This window comes from Lissotriton helveticus, chromosome 7 (genome assembly GCF_964261635.1).
Source record: "Lissotriton helveticus chromosome 7, aLisHel1.1, whole genome shotgun sequence".
NCBI lineage: Eukaryota > Metazoa > Chordata > Amphibia > Caudata > Salamandridae > Lissotriton > Lissotriton helveticus.
Genome location: NC_136068.1, coordinates 498,420,550 through 498,447,766, shown reverse-complemented (window position 1 = coordinate 498,447,766; position 27,217 = coordinate 498,420,550). Strand labels below are relative to the sequence as shown.

The window sequence follows — 27,217 nt, the reverse complement described above, 5'->3', positions numbered from 1 at the left end:
ATGCGGATAAGTTCGCCATTCGGTGTGGTTTGGACACCGCAGACTCGTTGGGCAGGGCGATGTCTGTCTACGACGGTGGCGTTGCGACTCCACGCCTGGTTACGTTCGACTGGGTTCTTGCCCGATGTCAGAGCTCGCTCATGGATATGCCCTTCAATGGCACCCGCTTGTTTGGCGATAAGGCCAACAGCGCTTTGGAGCATTTTAAGGACTCACGGGCCACGGCCAAGTCCTTGGGTCTTTCTGCTAAGAACCCGGCCACTTCTGGTTTTCGTTCCTTTTGTGGCCAGGGTAGAGGCACCCAGGCACGTTCCTTCAACAAGCCTGTGCAGAACCAACCTCAGCGCGGCTGTAGCCCCGGCTTCCGCAGGGGCAGGGAATCAGTGTGGGTGTCAATCCACCTCCATCCCCGCTACTCCTACCTCCAAACCTTCCTAGTCCGAGCTTTGTGGATTACCCCAAGCCAGTGGGTGGCAGGATCCGCCACCACCTCCCCCACTGGCGCGACATTATGACGGACGAGTGGGTGCTGCAGATAATCCGCAAGGGTTATTCCCTTCCCTTTCAGTCCTCCCTTCCAGCCATGCCACCTCAGTGCCACCGCCTGTCGGGGGGATTATTTGGTTCTTCTCCAACAGGAAGTCACAGCCCTCTTGGCCAAGGGGGCCATTGAGTGCGTTCCCGGGCAGGAAGTGGGAAGTGGTTGTTATTCCCACTACTTTCTGGTCCCCAAGAAGGACAAGGGGGGCCTGCGCCCCTTCTTGGACCTCTGGGACGTCAATTGCTTACTCCGGAAGGAGAAGTTCAAGATGCTGACTCTGGCTCAGGTCCTGGATGCCCTGGACCCTGGAGACTGGATGGTAGCGTTGGACTTGCAGGACGCTTATTTTCACATCCCCATCCTACTGGCCCACTGGCGTTACCTGCGGCTCATGGTAGGCCAGGAGCATTTTCAGTTTGCCGTGCTCCCCTTCGGCCTTACCAGCGCCCTTCAGGTGTTCACGAACGTGATGGTGGTGGTCACAGCTCATCTGCGCAGGTCAGAGGTGTCAGTCTTCCCCTACCTTGATGACTGGTTGTTGAAGGCCAGCTCGCCCCAAACAGTTGTCGGCCACCTTCAGACTACGGCTGACCTCCTGCACCTGCTGGGGTTCTCCATCACCGTGCCGAAGTCGCACTTAAGTCCCTCTCGGAAGCTCCCCTTCATCGGAGCTGTTCTGGATTTGACGCTGTTTCAGGTTTATCCTCCTAAGCAGGGAGTCTGGGATATTCAGGTTATGATTCTGATCTTTCAGCCTCTTTCCCGGGTTTCAGTCAGGATGACCCTCCGGCTCCTGGGCCTGATGGCCTCCTGCATCCTGCTAGTAACACATGCCAGATGGCATATGCGGGCTCTGCAATGGGACCTGAAGTTCCAGTGGACGCAGCATCAGGGCAACCTGTCCGATCATGTCCAGATCTCTGAGTGCACTGCACAACAATTGCAGTGGTGGCTCAAGAATCGCGATTAGGTCCATGGCAGATCCCTCTCCCTTCCCCAACCGGAGCACATAGTGGTGACGGATGCGACCCTCCTGGGATGGGGCTTCCACTTGGGAGAGACGGAGATCAGAGGCCTATGTTCTCCGGCGAGTCCCGGCTCCATATCAACCTTTTGGAGCTGCAGGCGATCCATCTTGCACTGAAGGCATTCCTTCCCTCTGTCCGGGGAAGTGTGGTGCAGGTGTTCACGGACAACACTACCGCCATGTGGTACTGCAACAAACAGGGTAGGGTGGGGTCCTGGACCCTATGCCTTGACCCTCTGTGCCTCTGAACATGGCTGGAACGTCAAGGCATTACCTTGGTGGTTCAACACCTGGCAGGTTCTCTGAACGCCAGGGTGGACGAAGTCAGCCGCATGTGCTTGATGGATCACGAATGGCGTCTGAACTCGGAGGTGGCGCAAGGTCTCTTTCTGCGATGGAGAGAGCCTTGGTTAGATCTGTTCACCACCGAAGAGAACGCGTAATGTCATCAGTTCTGCGTGTTGAAATTTCCAGGGTGGCACTCGCTTGGCGACGCTTTTCGTCACGAGTGGAGTTGAGGTCTGTTGTACGCCTTTCCGCTTATACCACTTCTGCCCAGAGTGCTGAAGAGAATCGGGCGCGACCGGGCCCAAGTCATTCTGTGGCTCCGGATTGGGCACGAAGATACTGGTATCCCGAGCTACTCAGCATGATGATCGATCCCTCGATCCGTCTGACCCTTTGGGAGGATCTTCTGTCGCAACAGCAGGGGACGGTCCTTCACCCGGACCTGTCCGGCCTCCACCTCCATGCGTGGAGATTGAGCGGCGACAGTTGACCGCTTTCGATCTTGCTCCCGAAGTCTGTGATGTTATTTTGGCAGCCAGGCGTCCCTCCACTAAAACGGTATACGCCTGCAGGTGGAACAAATTTGTGGCATGGTGCACAGCGAAGGCTGTGGATCCCCTTTCTGCCCCTCTTTCAGAAGTCCTTCTGTTCCTTCTTTTCTTGGCCCTGCATGGCTCTGCTCTGGGCACTATCAAAGGTTATCTTTCTGCCATCTCTGCCTTTCTACGGCTTCCTGATCAGCCTTCTCTTTTTAAGGACCCGGTTGTTAACCGTTTCCTGAAAGGCATTACACACACGTTCCCTACGGTTCCGTTTATAATGCCTCAGTGGGACTTGAATCTTGTGTTGACTTATTTGATGTGCGCTCCCTTTGAACCACTTCACACATGTACTTTACATCTTCTCACCTTAAAGACTGCTTTCCTGGTTGCTTTCACCTCTGCCAGAAGAGTGAGTGAGCTTCAGGCTCTTTCTTCCAAACCTTCTTTCCTTTCTGTTCATCCAGACAAGGTGGTTTTAAGGACCCGCCCTTCTTTCTTGCCAAAGGTTGTTACGCCCTTCCACATATCAGGCAGAACATCACATTGCCCACCTTCTTTCCGCCTCCGCATCCCCCAAGGGAGGCGGAGGGGCTCCACCGTCTGGACCCAAAACGGGCGCTCACATTCTATCTGCAGCGTACACAACAGTTCCGGGTGGATGACCAACTCTTTTTCGGATACGTGGGCGCCAAAAAAGGTCGGGCCGTGCACAAGCGGACCATCTCACGGTGGGTCGATCTGTGCCTCAAAGCATGTTACTCCTTGGCTAAGAAGGAGCCTCCTGTGGGGCTGCGTGCCCATACCACCAGGGCAATAGCAGCCACTACTGCCTTGGGACGTGGTGTTCCCTTGCAGGACATTTGTCAGGCAGCTACGTGGGCCTTGCGGCACACGTTTACCAAGCACTACTGCCTTGACAGTCAAGTCCGAAGGGACGGCTGCTTTGGCCATTCTGTGCTCCGTGACTTTCTGGTGTAATCTTGTTCACAGACCCACCACCGGGGTTGGTATTGCTGCGGTATCTATTCTAAAGTAAGGAATCTATCACTAATGTGTCTCTTTCAGATGCACAAGTTCCTACTTGTGTAACAATGTATCTGTAAGAGACTTTAGTGATCGATTCCTTACCGCCCCGCCCATCCTCCCCGTTCTGCGAACTGATTACTAGGGTTAAGGTCATCCTTTTTAGGGCCCTAGTTTTATGCACCAACGGTCAGTATTTTGCATGGCTCTGCGTTCCTGGCGCGGAAAGTCGTGTACAGAACTGACGTTAGCGCGCATGGGCGGCACCTAAGTACTGTCCGTGACGTCAACTTGGCGCTTACAACGCCAGTGACAGACGCAGAGCCGCATGACGCCACCTACTGATGCGCAGGGGTACTGCTAAGCAAAACGTTCCGGATCCAGTCTGATGCCTGGGGATATTCTAAGGTAAGGAATGTATCACTAACTAACGTCTCTTACAGATATATCGTTACACAAGTAGTAACTTGTGCGTCTACACGGCACACTTTCACTATTGTGTAGATGTGCAGGCAAAACAACAGGCTAGTGTGGGCCAGGCTGTACTAAGGACACTTTTTCAACCCACTGCAACGGATACAGGTGGCCACCGCTAGGGAGAGTACTACTGTAGAGTCTATGCACAAGTATATATTCTGCAGCTCATATGCCTCGAACGGAAATTGCTACATGCCATGAACATATGTTCTTGGCATGTAGAGCTGCAGAATTATATACGCCCACCTGCCTCCCCGGTTACGTTTATCTGTTGCAGTGCTATCATACTTAAATACATCACACATGGACATCTCTTTATGTTTCTCACAAACTCCATCACTCTTTATGGCGAAAAACAATCTGAGGATGGAGTCGATGGCCATGCGCACTATCGTCCTAAGGAGGAGTCACCTATCTTGTGACTGCAAAGAACTTCTTCCAATACGACAACAAAGTGCAAACATCCGAGCCCAACACCAGATGCGATCTATGCACAACTATATAATTCTGCAGCTCTACATGCCAAGAACAGATGCATACTGGTAAGTAGCATTTCCCTTTTAAGTTTTTCATCATAAAGATGGTAAAAGCACGTGTAGAAAAGTGGCCCTTTTTGACATGGTTGCTCCACTTTTTGTCTGGTACATGATGTTATTTTGACTGAAAGTGCACTGGGTTCCTGCCAGCCAGGTCCCCAGAGCCAGAGCTCTTTCACAAAATTGTGCAATTGAACCCTCAATTGGGAAAGCCTTTAGCACCCTCTGTAACTCCCTAATAAATGTCACCCTGGTACCTAGGGCCTGAGGTACTAAAGAGGGTCCCCCTAAGGGCTGCAGCACAAATTGTGCCACTCTGAGGGACCCCTCACCAAGCACACGCACAACTGCTGTAGCAGGCTGCGTGTCTTGTTGCAAACAAAAGTGAAAACACAACATGTTACACATCCCCGTGTGCCATGTCCCCTACCACTGCATATGATATTTTTAAGTCACCCCTACAGAAGGCCTAACAGCCCTAAGGCAAGGTGCTTAATATTATATGTCAGAGTATATCTGCAAGAGCAGATATGCTCCTGTGTTGGTCAGCCATATTGCTGCCAGTGCAAGTGACCAGAGAAGCCATCCTTAACCATGTACTGGACACTGGTGAAAATGAGTTCCCCAGCTACGTGATGGCTTCACTGAAAATAGGGATACTTGGTACCAAACATCTCTTCTTGATAAACCCACTGATGACAGTTTTGGATTTATCAATACATGCACTCAGAGGTCACCTTAAAGGGCCCTCCTGAAAACCTACCAGCCTTAGGTGTGCTTGTTGACTGGATTCTGCCAGCCTGCCACCCGAGACACTGTCCTCACTTCCTATGGTGAGAGCCTTTGCTCTCAGGAGACCCAGAACAAAAGCCTGTCCTAGCCGAGGGTGTAACACCCCTTTCCGCAGGAGGACCTGCTGATTAGCCACCTTGGGCTGGCAAGCCTCAAAGAAGCTGCTAACTGTGGAATGAACATCTGGCTCCCCTCACAGTAGAGGAAGCCACTCTCTATTGTCCTGTTCCCACTTGGCACCTGGACAGGTGGGAACATTAGCCAGTCAGGTCGGCATGCCACCCCCAGGCTAGTACCACCCTCAATGTGTGCTAGCTGTGAGGTAGACACAACCTTTCAAAGGTAGGCATCTTTGTGATGGCATACTTAGGGATTCTGGACAGGGTTATGACCACATCTCACAGGAAGTGGTCAAATGGGGACGTAGTGACCCCAAGGGTCAGTAGCCCATTGGCTACTACCCTACACTCCCCTAATGCCCCTAAATTCAGTGTTTAGGGGAGCCCCTGGCACCAGAGAAGGAGATCATGCTACCTATGCAGAAGAAGCACACGAACAGCCGCAAAAGCAGAAGAGAGCACCAGACGTGGCCTGAGCCTTACTGACCTGTCTGCTGTTCTCTGTCTACTCAGCACCAAAGTCGGCACATCTTACAGCTGAGTGCCTCCAGAACCTGTGAGGACTGCCTGCCTTCCATAAAGACCAAGACATCCCAAGAACAGCGGTCCTGTTCAAAATCAACTCCTAAGAAACGATCTGCAGCCTCTAGAACCACCAAAGATCCAACACCCGAAGTCATCTCTGCACTCGATGCCTCCGGCCCGAGGTGAAGTGGCCCACCGGTGCCAACAAGGTACCCCAGCACTGCAGGCTCTGAGTCCAGCGTTGGTTCACCCGTTGTGGACTCCCCGACTGCTCCAGGTAAGAAAACCCAATGCCTAAAGACACCTCTGCATCTGTCGCCCCTGAGCCATGGAGAAGAGGAACCTTGGTGTCCCTAAATCCCCGAGCATTGCCAGTCTTGAACCTCCTTATTGGTTCACACCAACTGGTCTCCTAGTCCGAACCTCCAGCCTCTTTCCACAGTGACCGATCCGCATTAAAACCTGTTGGGTTCCTGATGGTGTTTTGCACCCTGCAACCGGCCGCCGCCCTGCTGCTGGTGGTGTTCTGCTGGTGCTGCCTTGGACCTTGCCCAACACACTCTTTAACTCCTCGAGATTGGTCCTGTAAGTCGATGTACTGTACCTGTTTGCACAACTTCTTTTTCCTTTCATAGGAATACATTGCAGAATTCAAAAATTGCAGTGTCCACTTTTTGAACAGAAAATAATTTATATTTAAAAACGTGCTTACCCAAGTGATTTTTCTCTGATGCCTAAACATATATAAATATACTTGCTATTTTTATAAATTGGTGTGGATCTCCTAGTTGAGCCATGTTACTATTTATTAATCATTGTGTGCATTTGCAGATGTCTTGCACTCCTCTGTGTTAGGTCTAAGACTGCTCTACCACACTACTCCTTAACAGAACACTTTGGGATTGTATAGCAAGCCATGCCCACTATTAAGGGAACTCCTGGACTCTTTACTCTGTATATCAGATTATTAATATATCACATAAAGAGCTGGCTTCCTACAGCATAGTAATGCTTTCCAGCAGAGTTGCAGAGAACAGGATTAAAAACGGGTTGGGTGTATTCTAGTCAGAAAGAGATGTTTGTTAGCGTATATGGTCTTGCAAAAGGCAAGAGAATGTGTTTTGTAGATTGGCTCTAATGGTCTTTATCTGTTTGTTGATGTGCCTTTCTGTGACCCTAATTTTACTTTGCTGTTTTATAGCAACGGGATCCGATCCTAGCATTGGCATTGAAGTTCTCCAAGATGGTGGGATAAAGATGATGTGCGTGTCAACAGGATGGTACCCAGAGCCCAAGTTACTGAATATAAAAGACGATGGACAGATGGCGACAGGGGACTTTTCAGAGATAAAAGTTCAACAGGAAGATCACTTCTATAGTCTTGAATATTCTCAGGTCATAACACAGAATTCAAATAAGCCCTTTACCTGTGTGGTCGGAACAGTCCTCTCAAATCAGGAGAAAGAGTCATCACTTTATGTATCCGGTGAGTGGCGGTCACATAGTTCAGACATTTTGGGTGACATCTGAACAAAATCGCTCTGTGGTATGGTAATTCAGTGTGCCTTGCTTAGGAGTTAGTTTCTGTTTGGTGACTTGGACGCTAGTTTCTGTTTGGGAACTTCGATACTGCCTTGGGCTCTGCTTTCTCTGATTGATTAAGGTTCTAAACAAATCTGAATAGTTTTATGTCTATCCCAGTCCACTTTAACTGCCGGTGTCTGACCTGGTGTTCCTCCATTAGCCTTTTACATTTCTGACATTTGGTGAGCTTGCATTCTGTAGAAAACTTGCTAACATTAGTGAGAAATTCAGCACTGTGCATGTATGATGCTCAAACTACTCAACAAATTCCTTACTCCCGCTGCCTTGCATCCTCTTTCCAATCGTATATATGCTGATTAAAAAAGTTAAAAGCATCCATCAGTGTTTATTTTTCTTCAACTTAAGGGTATATTCCCTCTACTTATTCATTTCTCAGTCCATTCTGGACCTCAGGTCCCTCAACCTGTACTTCCTGTCAGAACATTTCCACATGCTCAGTCTTCAGGATTTCATTCCGTTGCTACAGCAAGGTGATTTAATGGCAGCACTTGACCCCAAAAATGCCTACTTTCACATTCCCATTCATCCAGCGCATTGATGATACCTCCATTTTCTCTTCCCGGGGATCCTCATCAAAAGTCATAAGCACATGAATATTCCTGCCCATGCGCGGGACCCCGGAAACACATCACATATATGTGAAAATCATATATGTAGCTGTTATATATATATATAACATCGAACAACGTCGAAGCACACTGAGGGATCGAAGTCGAGGAGACGATCAGGTTCCAGGGACTCACCAGTGTTACAGAGCCGGTCGACGTCGAGGCACTTACCATTGACGTCACATTGCTCATCAAGACGCTACGCTGATCACGCTCCAGAAGCCGCAGAGTCCTCTCACTCTATTCGGAGCTCACCCCAGACGATTGTGTTGTCACGCAGTGCATCTGCGCATTCACCTGACCCTCTAAGATCACTGACAAGAGACTCTCCAGGGAGACAGCGATCTCCTTCAGTTCATCTCTCTCCCAGATGGCTCCAATCTCTCCATCATTGGCAGACAGTGCCTACAGGTCACGCTCAGCGGCCTACGGACTTTTCCAGTCCGCTGCACAGATAACCGTTTCAACATCTTGTGCAGGAAGTGGACAGGTCACCCACAACTCGGACCAGAGAGCTCCATCGAAGGTCTGCGACTAGGCCATTGCTTCCTTTGGTCCCTGGTATCATGGAGACGGTAATGGATATCTTCCTCGCTCCATCGTTGGCTAAAGCAGCTCCAGCTCGGATCCTGAAGAAATATAAACCAGCTGCTTCAGATCATCTTTTCCTCAAATCGGATCCACCTCAGGACTCTGTCAATATTGCAGCAGCAAAGAAGACATACGCAGTTGCATCTTCCTCCTCCGCTCCTCCGGATAAGGAGAGTAGAGCACAGGATTCTTGGGGACAGAAGGCTTGTGGCTCTGCAGCGTCTTCTCTTCAAGTGTCTAACGCTGTGGCTCTGCTGGGCCGTTATGACAGGTCCTTATGGGATTCACTGGAGCGTTTCAACGACAAACTCCCAAAGGAGGATCAACAGGACTTCTCTGAGATCCTCCAGGAAGGTGCACTGGTGGCTAACCAGGTAATCAGCATATGGTGCATCTCTGGCAGCTCACTCTTATGCACATGGCATATGTGTACGAAGATCCTCCTGGTTGCGCCTCACAGCGTAAAAAACCGGAAGCACAACAGCGCATCCTGAATCTTCCGTTTTCTGGCACCTCACTGTTCGGTACACACACAGACGAAGAAATGGCCAGAATAAAAGCAGAGTTGGACATCGTAAAGGCTAAGGGCCTGAAGAAGAAAAAGGAGTTTAAGCAACGATACAGGCCCTACAATAAGAAAAGTTACCAACAGAGGCTTCAAACCCCTCAATGGTCACAAAACAAGCAGAACAAGTCCCAGTACCAAGGCCGTCGTTCCTCGAGAGGAAGAGGTCACCAACAGCAGTCCTCTTCCGTATCAAAATCTCCAGGGAAGCAATGAGTTTCTGCTTCCTCTAGCACTGTTGCACACTCCAGTGGGAGGAAGTATCTCAAATTACATTCAAGAGTGGTGCAACATAACCAGAGATCAGTGGGTGCTGAACATACAAAACAATGGGTACGCACTACGCTTTTGCGCGTCCCCACGAGACATTCCTCCGGTAAAATCTCATCACCTACATCTAGAACTCCTGCGTCAGGGAGTGTCAACCCTTCTCAAAAAGCTAGCAATAGAAGAGGTCCCTCCTGCACAGAGAGGAAAGGGAGTTTACTCAAGATACTTCCTTGTTAAGAAAAAAGACCACCCGAACAAGTTCAGACCAATTCATGATCTACGTTCTCTGAACAAGTTCATCAAGAAGGAGAAGTTTCGACTGTTGGCGCACCATCAAATATTTCCACAAATCCGGAAAGGCGATTGGATGTGTTCAGTGGATCTCCAAGATGCGTACTTTCACGTTCCAATCACACCACAACATCGCAAGTTGCTGCGGTTCATGGTGGGCACAAGACGTTACCAGTTCACGGTCTTACACTTCAGCCTAAAATCTGCTCCAAGGGTATTCACAAAATTCATGGCAGTGGTAGCAGCAGCATTACATCGTCAAGGTCTGTTCGTGTATCCATACCTAGACGACTGGCTGTTGAAGGGATCATTTTGTCACATGGTGCAGGAACACCTTCACATCTGCCTGGATCTCCTTCAGCACTTACGCCTGCATGTCAACCTGGACAAATCGGTTCCTAAACTGACCCAATCACTCCACTATCTGTTCGCCAACCTAAACTCTGACCTATTCATGTGCTTATGACTATTGATGAGGATCCCTGGAATAGAAGGATAAGTTACTTACCTGTAATCCTGTAATCCTAGTTCTCTTCCAGGGGTATCCTCATCAAAGTGATAAGCAACCCACCCGCCTCCCCGGGCAAGTGAACATGATACATATCATCTCTTTGTAAAATGGTCTGCGGATCTCCGCAAAGAACTGACCTAACTGTCATCCCTGAGGCATGATGGGAAGCTAGGGGTCATGGCTGCCTTAAAGGCAGGGTGCCAGTTTATTCTGAGTGTTGCTGTGGGTTAGCTTTTCAGCTTTCTACACTAATGTTTCTACAATGCAGCCTATGTGCTGGCAATGTGTTTCCATTCTTCCTTGCAGGATTGTGTTTTCTGCTGTATATTAAAGCAGTTTTCAAATGCTTTCTTGCTCCCTGCTTTATTGATATGTATTGATATATAAGATACTTTCTTACAACATTGCTCAGCATTGCTATGGAAGGCTGCATTGTGTGTTTTTATATATTACCTACTGACGGTCGCCAGTAGGTAGTTATAGTTAGGACCGATTTTCCATTGGAAATCCGCAACATTCTATTTCCAATAACTTTGGCGCTGGTTGACGAATCTTCGCGAAATTTTCAAAACTCGTGGGGCGCTCCGGTCCGCTCCTATCTTGAAAGTTTCTGGGTGATTACTCAAGCGGGGGCCGAGAAAAAAGGGGGGTCCCAAAACGTGTTTTCCCCATGCAATTTTCCATAGGAAACTTTAGCCGCGGCTACAGCCCGAACTCCTGAACGGAATTACTCAAAATTTGGCAAAGAGGTAGCCCTTGGTTCAGAGTCGTGCCTTTTTGTGAAATGGTGTAAATCCGTTCAGTAGTTCCTGAGAAAATCAAAAGTAAAACCACATATATATCTATTGCCGCGCAGGATCCGCGCACCCTCCCGATGACAAGCTGTATGCTAATTGGCTGTCAGCACTCCAAACCAGGAAATGTTGGCAGCCATCTTGGCAAAAGAAAACAGTAAAACAAATGCGCAAAATGCAAAAAGTGGGCGGGGTAGAAATACCCTGACCCCCTACGCCTGCTTAGGGGGTCCTTGCCACCGTTCCCACTAGGGCGCGCACGCACCGCTCCTGACCTCTGCGCGAACCACCTCGCGTGGAGCGCGCACACGGTCAGGACGTCGCGCCGCCGGCCGCTTTGAAAGAAGCAAGCGGCGCGAATGAAGCGGAGCGGTCGTGAGGCGTGCAGGTAAGGAGGACGGGGGGAGGGCTTGTGGCGCTTGCGGCTATGAGGGAGTGCGGGGCAGACTCTGGCCTTTTGTTTAAGTATTGATGTTAATCAGAGCCCCTTCACGGGCTCCGATTAACAGCAATACTTAAACAAAAGGCCAGAGTCTGCCCCGCGCTTTCCTAACAAAAGCGTAGACAGTTTCCAAACACACGCTGTGTTTAATTAGAGGGAACATTGGTCATTGCCCCAATTTTTTTTTTTTTTTTAATCTGCAAAATCCGCGCAGGGTGCACGGATCCTGCCGATTAAAAAAAAAAAAAAAAAAAAAAAAGGAGAGCAGGTTCCTGTGCTTCGTTGCTATTTAGCCCCCGGGGGGGCAAATCCCGGGGCAATATTGGTAATGTAAAGGGGGCCCAGAGGGGCTCCCTAGCTCCGGGGACCGCCACCCCCGGGGCTTCAAATAAACATGGGTTGGGGGGCTTAAAGGCCCCCCCAAGCCCCGGGGCTTTTAGAAAATAATTGCGGGGGCTCTCGGCCACCCCACAGCCCTGGGGACCGCCTTCCCCCGGGGCTTGTGCCCTAAAATAAATAAATAAATGAGTAACCTGTGTGGGGAGGCTCGAGCCCCCCACATGCCCCGGGGACCGCCACCTCCCCGGGGCTCTTAATATTATAATTGGGGGATCCGTAACGTACCCCCCAGCCCCGGGGACTACCACCTCCCCGGGGCTTTCGAAATGTTGTGAGGGGGGGCCCTCCTGGAGCCCGGTCATGGCCCTGGGGACCGCCACCCCCCAGGGCCGGCTCCTGCAGTGTCCCGGGTTGCCCACTCCCGGCACACTGTAGTTTGCTATGGCAGGGCGCCTGACTGATTTGGAAGAGAGAGCAGGAAACCTGCTCTCTCTTCCGAATACCAAAGCAAATTGCTTTTCCATAGGGGGAGCTGCATCTTAGCAGCTCCCTTTGTGGAAAAGCAATGCCGGCGGGACCGTGGTGGGAATGGGGACCCCCCCCCCCGGTCCCCAAAGGAGAGGGCCAGCCCCGAGGGATGGGCTCCCCGGGGCTATTAGTTGCCTTGGAGGGGGGCCACACAGCCCCCCTTCTTAAAATAAAAAAATAATAAAAGACCGGCAACGCGCCTGAGGCCACGCCCTCTCCTTGAAGCACTCTGCAAACATGTCCCCTGGCGCGTTTGCAGATGGGGAACGAATTCCCCTTGAATACTGGGGGTCCTGGGGGCCAACTAGCCCACCAGGAACCTCTAGTATGCGCCAGGGGGCTGCGTTGCAGAGAGGTGTTCTGAGGCCACGCCCCTTTTTACACCTCTCTGCAACGCAGCTTTGTGGCGCTTAATGGAGGTAGCTGGTGGGCTAGGTGCACCCCAGGGACCCTCACGATTCAAGGGGAGTTAACCCCCACAGAGCGCGTTTGCACAGTGCTGAAGGGAGGGGCGGGCCTGAGGTGACATTAGTGCAAACATGCCCTGTGGCACGTTTTAAGTTGAGGAATTAATTCCCCTTCAGTCCTGAGGGTCCTTGCTCGGCTAACTAGCCCACCAGGTACCTCTAGGACGCGCCACGGAGCTGCGTTGCAGAGTGTTGTAAAAAGGTGCGTGGCCTCAACACCTCTCTGTAAGACAGCTCTCTGGCGCATACTGGAGGTACCTGGTAGGCTAGTTGGCCCCCAGGGACCCTCAGGATTGAGGAGGAATTCATTCTCCAACTTAAAACGCGGAACAGGGCGTGTTTGGAGACATGTCACCTTAGGCCACGCCCCCTTACTTCACCATTGTGCAAACGCGCCCCGTGGCGAGTTGTAAGTTGGGGAATTAATTCTCTTTCAATACTGAGGGTACCTGAGGGCCAACTAGCCCAACAGGTATCTCCAGTATGTGCCAGGGAGCTGCGTTGCAGACAGGTGTTCAGAGGCCACGCCCCTTTTTACATCTCTTTCCAACGCAGCTCTGTGGCGCTTACTGGAGGTATCTAGTGGGCTAGTTGAACCCTAGGGACCCTTAGGATTCAAGGGGACTTGATCTCTCAACAGGGCGCGTTTACACAGTGGTGAAGGGAGGGGACGGGGCCTTAGGTGACATGTGCAAATACGCCCTGTGATGCATTTTAAGTTGGAGAAATAATTCCCCTTCAATCCTCAGGGACACTGGGGGCCAACTAGCCCACCAGGTGCTTCCAGTAGGCGCCACTGCGCTGTGTTGCAGTGAGGTGGTCTAGGCCGTGCCACTTTTTACATCTCTTTGCAACGCAGCTCTGTGGCGCTTACTGAAGGTACCTAGTGGGCTAGTTGGACCCTCAGGATTCAAGGGAACATAATCTCCCAACTTAAAACGGCCACAAAGGCGCGTTTGCACAGTGGTGAAGGGAGAGGACGGGCCTGAGGTGATGTGTGCAAACACGCCCTGTGGCGCGTTTTAAGAGGTAGTTTTAATACCCATGCCCTATTATATAGTAGGGGCTTACAGAGGAGGTCATGCTAATCACAGGGGAACCCCAACGCATACTGTTCCCTTGTGTATGTAGGTGTTTTCACTGTATTCTAAGTGTCTTTTAACATAGCACTGGCTCTAGGACTGGTTAGTCAGACTCAGTTACCACAAGTATATGTCTGAAAAAGTTGAGGGTGCAGGATGATGTTAAAACAAGGCTTCTTTCTGCTCTTCTGTTTGTTCTTTCTACACGTTTTCCTTCTTCCTGCACGAGGACTTCTATTGCTTCTTTCTGCAGTTCTTTATTTTCTTTCTGTGCGTTTTTTCTTCTTTCTTCACATTTCCTATCTCTGTAGGCATAGTTAGAAATTAGCATTAAAAAAAACTTTGAAATTCACTGAAAAAACTTAGGTTTCAGGCATATTATAGTTAGGAATTAGTATTAAAAAAAACCTTAGAAATTCACTGAAAAAAACATAGGTTTCAGGGGCGTTGTAGTTAGCTCGACATTTCACTCGTACAAAACCATTGAAATTCCCCCGTTATAGTTAGTCCAGCTAACTATAACTCGCGCGCCTGCAATGCACTGCTGATGACGTCACGTATTACATCACTCATGACATGGTCAGTGACATCACTCACGACATCACTGATGACATCTCAAATGACATCACCCATGACATCACTGATGACATCATGCTTGTGAGAGTGGCAGACCTCCTCTCACCCTAATATAACCTTTGATACACACATACAAAAATAGAAACTAAGATTTTCAAAACATTGAACATACCAATAACAGTTACAACAACCAATTCAGTAATTCTAAGATCTACATACACATCCACACATTCAGCAACAGTCCTATGTAGTCACTCATACATGTACTCACTCATCATATGTACTCATACACCTATACATCCTGTTACACACTGCCACTCATCCATAGAGTTACTCACACATCTAGTCACTCATGCTAAAAAAGAATCAAACATCCATTTACTTGCATATACGGTTATACACACACCACCACACTTCTACAGAAACTTACACATACTTACTCTTTTGAACAATCACTTATAGAAACACATACTTATTCAGGGGTGTGGAATTTAATAAAATATCTACTTGTCCATAGGACAGGTAGCTTCATAAATCTACTTGTCCTGTACAAAATCCACTTGTCCCTATGGTGCCATCACGTAGTGCACCGTCAAAAATTGACAGCACTCATTATATAAGAGCTCGGATAATAGCCTCTCTGGTTATGTCAGGCTCATAGTTTAGAAGGATTTGAATACTAGTGATTTCCTTATTTTGCCTCTTTTCTGCATATCTACCCATTCATCATTTTCATTCACCCACTGATATCCAGCATTTCACCTTTAAATTGGCTTCCATGCATTCTTTCATCAGCCTTTCACCATTGTTTGTCATTTCATCCATCCGCCCATCCATATCCAAATCTACCCATCCATCCCCAAACATATCCATCCATCTCCGCCATCTGTCCATCCTTTCCCTTACCCATTCTTCCGCTCAGCCATAAATTTACCCTTTCACTCTTCCATCCTTCTGCTCATCCATCAATTTACCCTTTCACTCATCCATCCTTTTACTAACTGATCCATCCACCCTGCAACCCATCTATCTATTCACCCTTTCCTTCATCAACACATCCATCATCCATCCACCATCCCTATCATCTATCCTTTCACTCATTCATCCATCTAGGAAGCCACACTTACACTCATACTCACTCATCTATCTACCCTTTCACCCACACATCCATCCTTTTACTCACTCACCCTTACACGTTAATTATGGGCCTTTGTCTGCCTAGCTGCAGACAGAAGAGGCTCATCAAGAGCTCCACCCCCACTGTAGCTGCTAAAGCGAGTGGTTCATGATGCCCTTGGGGCCCAATTTATCCTTCCAGCTCCAAATCTATCATTCAAACTCATCCATCCATCCATCCCTCCTTCCTTCCATTCATCCATCCTTTAACTCATCCATCCATCCACTTTTTCCTCTCCATCCACCCTTTCACTCATATCCATCCACTCTTTCACTCATCCCTCCATTCAGCCATCCTTTTGTTCTTCCATCTTTCACCCCTCCATCCCCCTTTCCACTCCTATCCATCAACCCTTTCACTCATCCCTACATCCATCCTTTTGTTCTTCCGTCTTTCACCCCATCCAGCCTCCTTTTCACTCATATCCATCCTCCTTTTCACTCATATCCATCCTCCTTTTCACTCATCCCTCCATCCACCGTTTCACTCAACTATCCACCCATCAATCTATCCATCCTTCCATCCATCAATCTATCCATCCTTCCTTCCTTCCACCCATCAATCTATCCATCCTTCCACCCATCTATCCATCCGTCCACCCATCCATCCATCCATCCATCCACCCAACCATCCACTCCATCAGCCATTCATCCACTCTTTCTCTCATCCATCAATCCACCCTTTTATTCAACCATCCATCCTTTCACTCATCTATCCACTTTCACACCATCTATTCACTCACCATTTCACTCATCCATCAATTATTTCACTTATCCATCCTTGCATCCATCCTTTCACTCAGCCATCCACTTTCACCCCATCCATCATTTCCTTCACCCTTGCACTCATCCATCCATCCATTCTTTCACTCATCCATTCCTACATACATCCTTTCACTCATTCATCCATGTATATATCAATCCACCATTTCATGTTAATTATGAACCTTTGTCTGGATCTGCAGAAAGAAGGGGCCCATTAAGAACTCCACAGCTTCTGTAGATGCTACAGCGGCGTGTTAAGATGCCCCTGGTGCACGCACAAAGTGAGATGAGAGGCCCAGTGCAAGGAGAGAAATGAGGGTGCGCCTGAGGATTGCATCAATTCCCCATGGGTAAACTTATTAACTTTAATGTAAGCCCTGGATGCGGTAAAATATGAGAGGCCAAGAGGAGCGGGTCTCGGTAGTCAGAGGGGGCAGCAGAGGGGGGTGGTGTGGGGTTACCAAGTACAGGCACTGAGTGAAACATAAGGTGTACAGGCGAAACAAAGTGTAAAGGAGGGTTGTGCAGGGGCTGCATGAGAAGGGAATGCATGAGCTTTATTGTAGGCCCCGGCGAGGGTGAGGAGGGATCTTGGGACCGATTTGAGGCTCATGGGTGAAGCACAGAATAAAAGGCAGGGGGGTCACGAGGTTAAAGTCAGAGTGGGAGCCATGAGGCCCTTAAGGCAGCCTCTTACATTCCATTGATGTCTGTGTTAAGGAGCTGCATCTTGTGCTCGAAGAAAATAAAAGCACCGGGGTAGGGCCTGGAAGCCACACAAGAGCCTCGGGGAGAAAGCAAAATACTGTCTACTTGTCCTTTGGACAAGTTAGAAATTAAAACCTCTTGCCCTTGTAAGAAATCTAGATTTCTCGGGCGTCGGGAGATAGGAATTCCCTACGCCTGCTTATTCATACAGGAACTCTTCCAATCTCTCACTCTCACATATACTCACTTATATACACCAATACTCACATATACTAGTTTAAAATATATGTAGTTACTTATAAAGACACTATTGAGACAGTCATTCACTTACTAACACACCCATACGCACACTCATCCACCCATACAGTCCTGCACACATACTGTCTTCAACACATGCACTGAGCGAGATTATCCATCTAGACTCAGGGAACAAGATCAAGTGGATCGGTAAACTTAAGCAGCTGGTAATAGAGATTGGGTTCGGGGAGGCTTGGGCAACCCAGAACACGCCAGCCAAGCAAATCATCAAGAAGGCATACTGGGAATGGGTGAATGGGGTGGAGTCACGTAAATCTGACTGAGGGACTCTCACTGAACAGTTCCTTGAGCATAAGCCGGTTGCTAAATTTGAGCATTACTTTGATTTTATCCATTCTCCTTGGGATAGATTGTTATATACGAAATTTAGGCTAGGAACGCTCCCACTTAATGAATTGGAAGCGGGTTGGAGGAATCATAGCTTGGCTTCTGTGAGCTGCCCAGGGTGCTATGCGCTATCAGAATCGCTTTCCCACTTCCCATTCGCATGTTCCGCTTATAGAGCTGCCAGGAGGAAATGGTTGAAACCTATATGTAAAAATTTGGGGGTTACTGATTACAGGGCAGCATTGCGTATGTTTAAATTAGATACCTCCTCCCTCAGCATGATCTGTGCGGTAGCAAAATACTTGGGCAATGCTTGGCTGATTCGTTTAAAGCTCAGCAAAAGCTAGAGTCCTTAGGGAGCAAATGCTGTTTTTTTATGTCAACTGTAAATATCATCTGTTTTATTGTATATAGTTTATAATCTCCTCTTTTTTAAATGGATTTTTTATAACATCCTTTTTAAACCGTTAATTGTTGTATGAATTGTCGAATTTTCTATTCCTAAAAATATCTGTTTATGCTTTTATGATATTTTATTTCGAATAAAGTACATACAACAACAACATACAAATAGTAACTCACTCATTCATGCATGAATGCACTAAGTAATACTCCCCACTGAACCATACAGACACTCATACTGATATTCGAAAAACCAAGTAATAACCCATATAGACACTCATGTAGCTACTCTCCAACCCATGCAGCCACTTATACACAAAGTGAGAGACTGATACAGATATTTATATATTTAAACATTACTCACTAACCCATGTATTCACTAAGATACACTTAATCAGTCAGTTATACAATCAATTTTTCATTAAAAAAATCATACATTTAGACACTTGTATAACCATTTATTCTTCCATCGACCTTGAGATATACATATATAAAACATATTTAATTTTCAGAAAAACACACATTCACTGGATGATGTCATCAGTGATGTCATTTGAGATGTCATCAGTGATGTCACTGACCATGTCATGAGTGATGTAATATGTGACGTCATCAGCAGTGCATTGCGGGCGCGCGAGTTAAAGTTAGCTGAACTAACTATAACAGGGGAATTTCAATGGTTTTGTACAAGTGAAATGTCCAGCTAACTATAACGCCCCTGAAACCTATGTTTTTTTTCAGTGAATATATATATGGATATATATATAGAGCTACATATATGGTTTTCACAAATATGTGATGTGTATCCGGGGTCCCGCGCATGGGTGGGTATATTCATGTGCTTATGACTTTGATGAGGATACCCCTGGAAGAGAACTAGGATTACAGGTAGGTAACTTATCCTTGTGGTAAATGGCAAACCCTATCAGTTCAAGGTACTGCCATTCTGGGTCCCGACTGCACCTCAGGTATTAACAAAATGCATTGAAGTAGTAGCCACACACCTGCAAAGACAGGGTATCCACGTATTCCCATACCTTGACGATTGGTTGATTAAGAGTGCAATATAGTAGCAGTGTCATGTACACAAACAGACCACCATAAAATGTATATAAAATGGAGTTTACCATAAACGCTCTGAAGGCCCACCTCCAGTCCCTTAAACTCCAACCCAATTTCTTAATGCAGAGGAGGGCTGGGCCTATCCTAGCCGGGTAAGGGTCCAGTCCTTTCATGCGTTGCTCTTTTGTTTTCCTACGGTCAGTCTTGACTGTCCTGCATCTCCTTGGCATGATGGCCTCCTGCATCTCCATAGTTCCCCACCCCATGTTACACATGAACCTGGTGTAAGAATGCTTAACGCATCAATGGCCTCAGACAGATGGTCATTGGGATGATCTAGTGTTGATCAGCCACCACACTCCTTGCTCCCTGCAGTGTTGGAACATCAACAATGTGATGCATGGCCAGCCTTTTCTTGACCTAGTTTATAAACAACTGACCCATCTCTCACAGGGTGGGGTGCACATCTACAGAACCTGACTGTTCAAGACCAGAGGGAACCCAGTACATGGTGCCTCTGCATCAACTATCTGGAGCTGATAGCCTTCCATCTAGCGCCAAAGGCCTTCCTCCCCCACATCGTGGGCAATTTAGTACTCCTCTAGATGGACAACATGACTACCATGTATTGCCTACAGAAACTGGGAGCAGCACATTCTCACCATCTTTCTCAGCTAACCCAGGCTCTCCACCACAGGAACTATCTGTTAGCAGAGTACCTCCCGGGGGTGGACACCGACTTTGCCGAACTCCTCAGCAGGATGCAGCAACAAGTCCACAAGTGGGACTCCACTTGTGCATCCTCTTCCCATACTTCCAGATATGTGGGTTGCCGACATAGACCTCTCCACCACAGCAGAAAACTCAAAAGGCCCAAACTTCACCTTCAGATTGCCACACCCTCAGTCCATGAGCAATACACTGTGGAAGAACTGGTCAGTGATATTTGCCTACTCTTCCTGCATCTACCCCTCCTACTGTGTATGGTATGCATGCTTCAGCAAACCTCTCTCACTTTCATCTTGGTGGCTCCCACCTGGGCCAGACAGCCTTAGTTCTCCATTCTCCTTGAGCTCTCTGTGGTTCTGCACAAGAGCCCTACCAACTGGCTGGACCGTCTCATGCAGAACCATACAGAATTCAGGTACTGACCCCAGAAGTCTTAACCTTGTGATCTGGCTCCTGGAGTTCGGTTACCTCAGCCTACCTCCTAAATGCATGAATATACTCAAGGAGGCACACATGCCTACTACTCGTCCCTGTTATGCTGCCATATGGAAAAGGTTTTCCTGTTACTGGCTCTCAAATCACTTTGACCACTTAGCAGCTAGTATCCAAAGTGTTGTCTGCTATTTACTACATCTATCACTGGCAAATTTAGTAAGTCTGCCTGAGTGCGGCCAGGCCCTGCGAGACCAACTGCATGCTGTGCATGCCAGAAAGCCATGCTCTGAAGGGGGAGGGCAGTTGTAGGGGTCAGGCTCTGTGCCCAACCCCACAATGCAGATGGCCAAAACCTGCATGCAGAAGGGAAGGTACACTCACAGCCGGTTGGGTGCTGTGTGCCGAAGGTCAAACGCAGTGTGGGGATGGCTACCCACGATGGGTTGGATACAGCACCTGCATGCAGGCCTGGCCACGTGACCAACTCCACGCCACACACGGTACAAAGGCCCAAAAAAAAAAAAAGTTTAAAATGACGTTATAGTTAGGTATAGTAATAATATCTTACTTTTCGTAAAAAAAATAAAAAATTGCTATGGTATTTTTGGCTTTTGTCAGTTAATTTTAAATCCCCCCCCCACATATTACATCACTCACAACATGATCTATGAGATTGATAACATGACTGCAACATCTGGAATGACATTATTGATGACAGGACTGTGCATGGCAGAGGATCCAATCATAGTGTATTTAGGGCACGAGGTATAGTTACTCTGGATAACTATAACTGGTGAATTTCAATGGTTTTGTTAGTTTAAAAGGGTATGTTTTAACTGATATTTTCACCTAACTACAACCTCAGTTTACCTTTGTTTTTTTCAGTGAATCCCTAAGGTAATTTTTTTAATGCAACGTAAGATACTATTACCATATTGAACTATAATGACACTTTAACCGTTTAAATATATATATATCTATATATCTATCTATCTATCTATATATATATATATATATATATTTAGTGCACTTGCTAGAAAATAAGGAACGTGTATGCAGTCTCATTTGGATTGTTGCTGGGACATTGTTTTTAAAAAACGCTATCATGCAAAATATTGACTATTTACAATGCCGCATGAACAGGTTGCAACAATGATGCATGCTGGGGTTTGTAGTAGCACCTACGACCTCGTGACCACATGGAGATGATGTTACTCACCTGTGAGCAAGGCGTGGCATACGCCGAAACCGGTCAGGACTTGAGTAAATAAAGTGCTGTCTCAGACATATTTCAGTGTCGTGTTTTGCATGGAAGTCGGAGTGGGGCTCTATTTCTTTGGAACCTTTAAACAGACAGGATCTCCGTTCCTGCCATCTCTGAGCCCGCCCTGCAGAGTCGGTGGCCCCCGGCAAAACGGAGGACTGTGTGTTGATATATATATATATATATATACTTTTATTTATTTACTTTAACACTTTTCCTCGATGCAATTTCCTATAGGGATTTTAGATACGACTACAGCCCGATTCCCTGACCAGAATGACACCAAATGTGGCAGAACGTTAGATCTTAGTCCAGAAAGATCTCTTTTTGTGATTTGGTTTAAATACAATAAGTAGTTTGGAGTTATTAAAGAAATAAGATGTTTGAGGCATGTGAGCTGTAGATCACATGCTTTGCATACTCCTGCCATCTAGTGTTGGGTCCAGATGTTTGCAAGTTGTTTTTCTTTGAAGAGGTCTTTCCAGTCATGAGATAGGTGACTTCTCCTTCGGTGATAGTATGCATGGGCATTGACTCCATTGTTAGATTGTTTTTTTTCCGCCATCGGGTTCGGACGTGAATTGTTGCGCTCCGGTTCGAGACCGTTTCTCGGGTTACCCTTGACGATATTGTTTTCGATCATGTATTCTCTGTCTCCGCGTATCATATTTAATACAAAAAACTCTTTTCAATCTGGAAACTCGTGGAAGACCGTTGGGTCTACCCGTATCGGTCCAGCTCGCAGTTGCACTGGGAAGCGGGCACGGAAACAGCTGAAAAAATTGCTTCAGCCCGCAGGGAGCAGCATTTTATGCAGCTACTTGAGGGCAAGAGCAGTGCCGGCTCTTGCTGGAGGCAGTAAGCCAGCTGAGGCCACCAGGGCAGTGTAGCTCCCCCGCCACGTGGCCCCCAGCAAACATGCAGTGGGTGCCCTGGGTGGGTTCCTGGCACCCACCATTTACTGGACTGTCCTGGGGTATGGGGTTCCCAGGGCTAATATTGGCCCGGGGAGAGGAGCAGCATGCCCTCCTCCTCTTTCATGATAAGGCCAAGCCCCCGGGAGATGGAGTTCCCAGGGCCAAACTTGGCCCAGGGGAGGGGGCTATGTGCCCCTCCCCCTTTTTAGTATATGGTGGGTTCCCTGTAGCAGTTTTGTGTTGGAGGCTGAGGGGGGATTTTAGCCATAGAAATTCACTGCAGAAATCAAAGGTTACAGGGACGTTGTAGTTAAGAAATTGCATTTTTAAAACCTTAGAAAAAAATCTAAGGGTTCAGGGAATTTATAGTTGGGTTTAGAGTTTACAGACGCAACAGCATAGAATTTCAGCAGTTCTAGTTAAAATTAGCTCAAGTAACTATAACTCGTGACCTAAGGTAACTATAACTCCGCCCTCGCCATGTATTATATTGTGTGGTAGTGCAACCTCCCTGTGTAATACACTTACCTACCCCTTTAGGACCCTCCGGTTTTGTCTGTCAAACCCTCAGTTCAACCCTGGTAGCTGTGGAACTGAGTAGCAAGGCTTACACAGAGTAACAAGTGTAAAGCATTTAAACAGCACCAAAACAATTGAAGAAGAAATCAACATAACACTCAAGAAATCCGACACAAATTTGTAAAAATAGACTATATTTTTGCAAGAATTTAGACACTAGAATGAAAAGGCTCGACTGGAGGGTTCCAGAGATAAATATTTTACAAACAATAATAAATCAAAGCAATTTCACTCAACCATGAACAAGCCTTGGCATAGTCAAACAATTGAACACAGAAATTTTTCTAAGAAAACATAGGTAAGTGTCAATGCAATTGGTTAGGGGTACTTGGGGTGACTAACTCTGTCAGGGAGCTAGTCAGGGAGACCAACAAGGTCCTCAAAAAGAGTTACCTTCACAGAGGAAGCAGTCCTTCAGCAGTTCCAGGCACTTTATCCGCGAAGTGGTCCTGATACAAGAGAAGAAGAATGCTGAGATGCTGTGGATGCGGTACAGTCGAAGAGGGTCTTCCTTCAGGGATTTCTCAGCTACAAAGATGGAGAGGGGGTACTGTTAGCAGGGTCGACATCCCACAAAGTCCTCTGCGGGCTGGCTGAAGTTCAGTTGCCACTGAATTACCATCATCTGTTGTCAAGGTTACATGCTAGTCCTTCTGAGTTGATATCTTGCTTTCTGAGCATCCCAGCAACTCTCCAACAGCATGCCCGGGTCCAGGCAACTCTATGCTGCAGCTTTTAGGCCTTGGTGCTGCATGGCAGCAGTGGTAGCGGCTTGAAACTTCGGGTTACAAATTTGCCTCAGCAGGCTTCTTCAGCTATTGTGTCCCTGTGCTGCAAACAGGAGGCCAGTCGGCTGGCCTTTTGAGTCTCTTCACTTGACTAGGCTCTGGAGACTACTCCTTTGAGCAGGTCACAGTAGGTGTAGTCTTCAGTGGTGCAGCAGGGCAGTCCTCCTTCAGTCCCTTTTTGGGGGGGTTTATATAGCATGAACTCAACCCGAAGGTATCCAGGCACTTTACATGAGCACCATCTGCATTACAGATGGATACATTAATTGTTTTAGGCATGGGGAGATTAAGTGATTTGCCCAGAATAACAAGATATTGAGCCTCCGCCGAGACTTGAACCTGGTTCCCCAACTTCAAAGTCAGCCGCTCTAGCGGTTACGGCACATCTTCTCCCCTTCTTTCAAGTGGGTCGAGATCTGAGTTCTGGGTGCCAGATCTGTCTGCCTAAACAATAGAGTGCTCCTCTCCTAAGTGTCGCCCATTTTCCCTTCAAGGGTGGCTTCTCCTTTCAAGCTCTCTTTTTGGGCTAACACCCGTGTGGCTTCCTGCAAGATGGAGCGAACACATACGTCCCTTGAAGGCCCCTGTTGTGTCTTTAGCACATCTCCCCAGGAGGACAGAAAACTGTCTGCAGGACAAACCCCATGTACATCAGTAAAGAAGCACTGGAAACCTTGGGCAACTAAAGTGGCAACCTTTAAAGTTGCACTTTGCTCACCAGTGAGATTAAATTTTATTTAAACATTAAATCATATTTAAAGCATTGATTCTTTTGATACCAAACAGTACCAACCGTAGTAGTCCCATTCAGAAGTTAGCAGGGTTGCCAGCCTATAACTCTGTACTTGCCAGTGGGCCAACTAGCCTTTCCACAGTAAAAATGACAATTTAGGGTTTTTACTGCTGGAACATATAAAAGTACCTGTTCCACTTTTAATGTACAGCACTATGCCTTGGGACTCATTAGGCCTGCCATAGGGGTGACTTATATACATTAAAAAGGGAGGTTTGTGCTATGCCATTACCTTAAATGGGAAAGTAGAGTTAGCAGTTTTAAACTGACCTTCCAGTCTGTAGTGGTAGATGGGGAGCCATGTTTTACCTTGTTCCGCTCGGGCGGCTCAACCAGTACTGCAGTCCCTGGGGAACTCTGTAACTTACAGGCCCTGAGTACCTCTGGTACCATATACTAGGGTCTTACAAGTAAGTTATGCTATGCCAATTGGGACACGCCAATTAAACATGCACCATTTCAGTGGTCAGAGCACATACACTGAGTCCTGTTTAGATGGTCTCGGGCATTTCCGAGCCATTGTACCAGTACCTAGCAGTCAAACATGGGGGCAAAAAAGTGGGTGTTGACCTGTAAAAAGCCCATTTTCTTGCACCATGTCCGCATACAGTGTAAAAAAATCAAGATATATGCTTCTTTATGGACCTTTTCTATTGTGCCTCTATCACATTGTACCCTCCTGCCCCGGAGAAATATAGTTAGCTGTATAGGTCGATTTGCAGAATGTGTATTTGTTAAAGGGGTTTTGACCTTTCACAGTAAAGTCTGAGTGTTGTGGTGAAATGGGGGTATTTCTTCTGAGGGTATTCTGGCCACCCAATGTAACGGCTACACTGTTGCCACTTGTCATGTGTGAAAATGATGATATAAAGTTTTTATCTTTATTTTGTTTGCAGAAACATGGTTTAAGAAGACGTCCTCGTTGAGAAGACCTGAGCTCTCCATCATCGTCATTGCCTGTGCCTTTGCTGTGATTATTGTTGTATTTGTGATTTATTGCCGTCTCTTAAAGAAACGTCACAAATATTCAGAAGGTAAATATTTTTCACGCTCTTCCTCAGGGAATTTCGGGGATCTCTTTATTGGGGAATTCCAAAGTAAACCCCAAAGGCCCGGATCTTAGCCGGATTTTAGGGTAATCCCTGCCCTTAATGAGGAGTTTAATTTAGTTCATTGTATGCTTAAACATTTTTCTTATGGAGAAATCTAGCCTGGAATTCACCCTCATGGACCTCCTTGGACACCCACTGCTCTTCATTTCAGCGTTTGTATGAAGCGTAGTCCTTGTGAAGTGGCTTGAAAATAGAATTTCAAGGTGATGCGATGGAGAAATGGAAAACATGGGATGAATATTGTGGTATTCCAAACAATTCCCTTAGTGTAACCCTGAGAAAAGTGGCATTCCAGCTGGATTCTGTGTTTTCGCACCCACTGCCAGTGGTATTGCTTTATTTTTCAAATGTTACCCACCCAGAAATTTCACCAGCATATAACTGGTAAAAAGTCTGGGGGAAGTTGAGAGTTGGCACGTATTGTACTTCGGTATCTTTGGTAACTCAGTTTCTGAAAGATTCAGGGTTACTCCAAACTTTGAATGAAGGCCTAAGAATAGAAAAGAGGTCTATCAAATATTTTGAAAAGCCAACTGTGAATATTTTGGTATGTCACATTTATTTATTAATTCCTGAACAGTATGAATATCCCACAGTATTAGTTTCTATTTTGAGCTTGCTTATGGTCACTTCAGTCTTGCAGTCTTCGCTATTTGCCCATGTCAGTTTTTTTTTGGTCCTGGGCAGTCAGTAGTTGCCGGGAAGTTTTCTTTGTGGGAACTTCTGTATACCACTGCTGTCCCAAGGTCTTACATTTTATTTGACACTAATGATTACTCACAATAAATTCATGTTCCAGCTGTTTATTTACAAGCAGTAAAATAGAGAAATATATGTTCGAGCTATATGAGCTGCAGATCTCACACTGAGCATTAGTTTGCCACCTGGTTTTGGGCTCGGATGCTTGCACCTTGTTATTGTCTTGGAAGAAGTCTTTGTAGTCACGAGATAGGTGACTCCTCCCTTGGACGATAGTGTGCATGGGCATCGACTCCATCCTTAGATTGTTTTTTTCCACCATCGGGTTCGGATGTAACCTTTCCGCTCCGCTTCGAACTACTAGTTCAGTGCAAAAAAACTTACTTAAACTTTCAGATTAACTTCAAAAACAACAAAGCCTTCCGATCGATTTCATCGCTTCGATTCCGGTCGTCGACGTCGGCCGGTGGGGCCTATCCACACCGTGAGGCCTACAGCCCATGGAATGGAGGCTATTCAAAAAATGCCCCCAGTGTGGAGCAAAGTTCCCGCACACTGACCATCACAAGGTCTGTAACCTGTGCCTATCACCGGAACACGATGA

General features: G+C 47.2%; 1 protein-coding gene across 1 annotated transcript in view; it reads left to right on the top strand.

Annotated features, from left to right (window-relative positions):
* LOC144768676 (butyrophilin subfamily 2 member A2-like) overlaps window positions 1–27,217 on the top strand; it is a 341,821-nt gene that overhangs the window by 193,075 nt on the left and 121,529 nt on the right. The window contains exons 5-6 of the mRNA XM_078652503.1: window positions 7,072–7,356; window positions 25,699–25,836. Of these exons, the coding sequence (XP_078508629.1) occupies window positions 7,072–7,356; window positions 25,699–25,836 (423 nt within the window). The remainder of the gene's footprint in view (window positions 1–7,071; window positions 7,357–25,698; window positions 25,837–27,217) is intronic.